At 55.4% G+C, this 3,150-nt stretch overlaps 1 protein-coding gene across 2 annotated transcripts in view; it reads right to left on the reverse strand.

Annotated features, from left to right (window-relative positions):
• PTPN23 (protein tyrosine phosphatase, non-receptor type 23) overlaps positions 1-1,366 on the reverse strand; it is a 33,364-nt gene extending 31,998 nt beyond the window's left edge. The window contains exon 1 of one of the 2 annotated variants that reach the window (XM_011939207.1): positions 1,168-1,366. Coding sequence is in view for 1 of the 2 variants with exons in the window: in XM_011939206.1 (XP_011794596.1) it covers positions 1,168-1,263 (96 nt within the window). In the remaining variant the exon portion in view is untranslated. The remainder of the gene's footprint in view (positions 1-1,167) is intronic. The other variant, XM_011939206.1, reaches the window with a different exon arrangement.
• Positions 1,367-3,150: the final 1,784 nt, after the last annotated feature.

Below are 3,150 nucleotides of genomic sequence, written 5' to 3' on the forward strand. Positions count from 1 at the left end.
AACAAGAGCGAAACTCCGTCTCAAAAAAAAAAAAAAAGAAAGAAACAGCAGATGAAGAGAGTAACGTATGGATAACAGTTAACAAAATTCTAGAAGTCTGGATCAATTAGCCTCATTTCCTGGGCCCAAGAGGCTAAATGATGTACTCAAACACTGTCTGAACTAAGGCAATGGTGTATGGAGAGAAGAGGGGAGACAGCTTCTTGGGAAACTACTTCAAAACCCATTTTCTTTTTCCTATTTGTTTTCCCAAGCATCTCGCTAAGTGATGCACCATCCAGACTGGGGCTTACTCTGGCATCTGCTGTGTTATGCCCACAAGGCCCCCAACCTGCGACAGCCTCCTGGTTGTTCCTTTTCACTTCTGCTCTAGCCCTCAGTGCTACCAACACAGCGGATATCTCGGAGGGCACCTGTGTTCAATCACCATACCTGCACCTCTCCACAGAAGTTCCTTGCCTTAGTCAACGCCAAACCTGCCCGTCTGTTCTTCCAACACAGTAAGTAACATTTCTCTAAGCTCTACAACACTGTTTATGCCCTCCAGTCGGTTACGAAAAGCAGTAACCCTCCTAAAAATGTCATGAGATTGTATCGTTTGGTCCAAAGAGACTCCCGAATGAGAGACCATACAGCATCGCAGCAATTTTAAAACAAACCCTCACCGCAGGGGTCGGGCAAATCCCTGGGTCACCGGGGCTCACATCTTAAACACACGCCCTGAGCCATCCCCAGCGTCTGTCCCAGGAGGGTCTTGGACTTGACAGTGCACGAGGGCCGGGCGCAGCAGAAGAATCCGCACGGTCAGGGCCGCCCACCGCTCCCGCGCGGGGCGGTCCAGCCATGGAGGAGGGGCGGGGCAGAACTGGGTCCCGTGCGTCACAAGGAGGAAGTGTGGTGCCTCAGTGGGAACTGCGGATGACTTGGGGCAGAAGTCGGGAAGCGGGTTCAGATGAGGATGCAGGTGCTAGCACGGGGCTATCAGGGAGAAGAATGGCCTGCGAGCCCCTGGGTGTGGGACAGGTTGAGGAACACCGGCGGAAGCCCCTCCTGGCCTCACCGGACCCTGCGACGGGGCCTGAGGTGATGGGCGCGCAGGGGGCGTCACGCGCTGGCAGACGAGGGAGATACGCGGCGGATGGGGGGGAAGACGGAAGGCAAGCTCACCTTCTTAACAGCTGGCTGGAAGTGGAAGTCACCAGCCTCCTTCAGATCCAGCCAGATCATGGGCATGCGGGGCACGGCCTCCATGGCGGCTGGCATCCGCCGGCCACCCGGCCACTCCCGTAGCTGCTGCAGCTGCTGGCTCAGCCGCGAGCCCAGCCCCGCCCCTTCGCGCCGGAAGTCACTGGTCACGGGAGGGAATGAAAAATACCACCTGCCTGCCGGGAGTTGCAGTTTCCTCCCCCGCCCGCGTGGTCTTCTGCGCAGGCGCAGTCCCTGTTGCGCATGCTCAGTCTTCTTCGCGCGGAGGGAGTAGGGCGGGGAGGGGCTCGCCAGCCCGAGGCGAAAGGGTTTCTGGATTGATAGTCTTCGCCCGCTAAACTGAGAGGCGCGGAGAGACCTTACTCCCCGCTCCCGGGGCAAGCCTGCCTGCCGGCCCTTCCCGCCGCGCTCCTGCCTCCTAGGAAGAGCGTGAGAACTCACCTATGAACTTGCCCTCCCAAGTATTGTCAAGGGCCGTGGAGGACTGCTGCTGTGATAGAGATGACGTGGCGGGCGGGCCGGCCGCTGGGAAGAGATGACGGCGAAAACTGGCTTAAGAGAGGGTGCGGAGGGGGCACCTGGCCTGAAGGTGTCGGGGCTGAGAGCAGGGGGTTTCATTCCCAGTGCTGCGAAGGCTTTCGAGCTTTGGAACAGAAGAATGACTGACCAGAGACTGGCCTACTCAGCCCAGCCTGGGAGGCCGGGCAGTGCCCAAGGGAGACGGACGATAGGGAGGGAGCGCCTGGATGGAGCGTCTCAAGCGGAGCGAGGAGGCCCCTGGCCCTGTAGGAAAGTGGGTGGGGGAAGGTATCCGGCCAGGTGAGCTCCCAGGGACGCCCACAATATCTGGAAGGAGACCACGGAATGGAGAGCACCTGTTGCCTCTGTAGAGCGGACCTGTAGAGCAGGAATTGTTAAATCGTATGGCTGTATCACCTTTTAGAAATAAATAATAGGCTACTCGGGAGGCTGAGGCTGGAGGTTCAATCGCTTGAACCCGGGAGGCGGAGGTTGCGGTGATCCTAGATCGCGCCACTGCTCTCCAGCCTGGGCGACAGAGCGAGACTCTGTCTCAAAATAATAGTAACAATAGAAATAAGTAACAGAGAATGACCTGGAGATAGTTAGTGCAAAAGTGGGAGCTGGGAGACCAGTGAGTCTTTTGTAGTCTTCCAGGAGACAGGTGATCGTGGCAAAGCAGAGGGAAGTAAAAAGTGGGCAAAGAAATATTTTGCCCACTTTGAGAAATATTTGAGGAATATTTTGGAGACAAAAGTATCAGAACTTGGAATGGATGGATGTAAGGGAATGAGGACGTCGAATATGATTTCCAAGCTTCTGACTTGTGCAGCTGGGTGGCTGTGGGACTGTTTACTGATAAGGGAAAACGGGAAGAGCAAAGGTTCTGGTCTGTGTTAAGCTCGAGGTCAAGGCCTTTGACTCGTTCTGGATGAAACGTGGAGACCACCATGTTTGGCGCGGTAGCTCACGCTTGTAATCCCATCACTTTGGGAGGCCGAGGCGGGCGGATCGCTTAAGCCCAGGAGTTCAAGACCAGCATGGCCCACATGGCCAAACCCCGTCTCTACAAAAAATACAAAAATTAGCAGGACGTGGTGGCTCATGTACACCTGTAGTCCCAGCTACTCAGGAGGCTGAGGCGGGAGGATCTCTTGAGCCCAGGAGGCAGAGGTTGCAGTGAGCCGTGATTGTGCCATTGCACTCCAGCCTGGGCGACAAAAGTGAAACCATGTGTCAAAAAAAAAAAAAAAAATTGTGGAGACCGTGGGATGTGGGATCTGGGATTCTAAGACAGGCTTCACCCGCAAGGTAGAGCCCCGGTCCCTTTGTTATGAGACCTTAAACCCTTTCAGGACTTAGTCAAGGGCCTAGCTTCATTCCAGTTGGAGTTAGAGCAGAAGAAAATGAAATTACATGAATGTT

The sequence above is a fragment of the Colobus angolensis genome, unplaced genomic scaffold, assembly GCF_000951035.1.
Source record: "Colobus angolensis palliatus isolate OR3802 unplaced genomic scaffold, Cang.pa_1.0 Scaffold18, whole genome shotgun sequence".
Lineage (NCBI taxonomy): Eukaryota > Metazoa > Chordata > Mammalia > Primates > Cercopithecidae > Colobus > Colobus angolensis.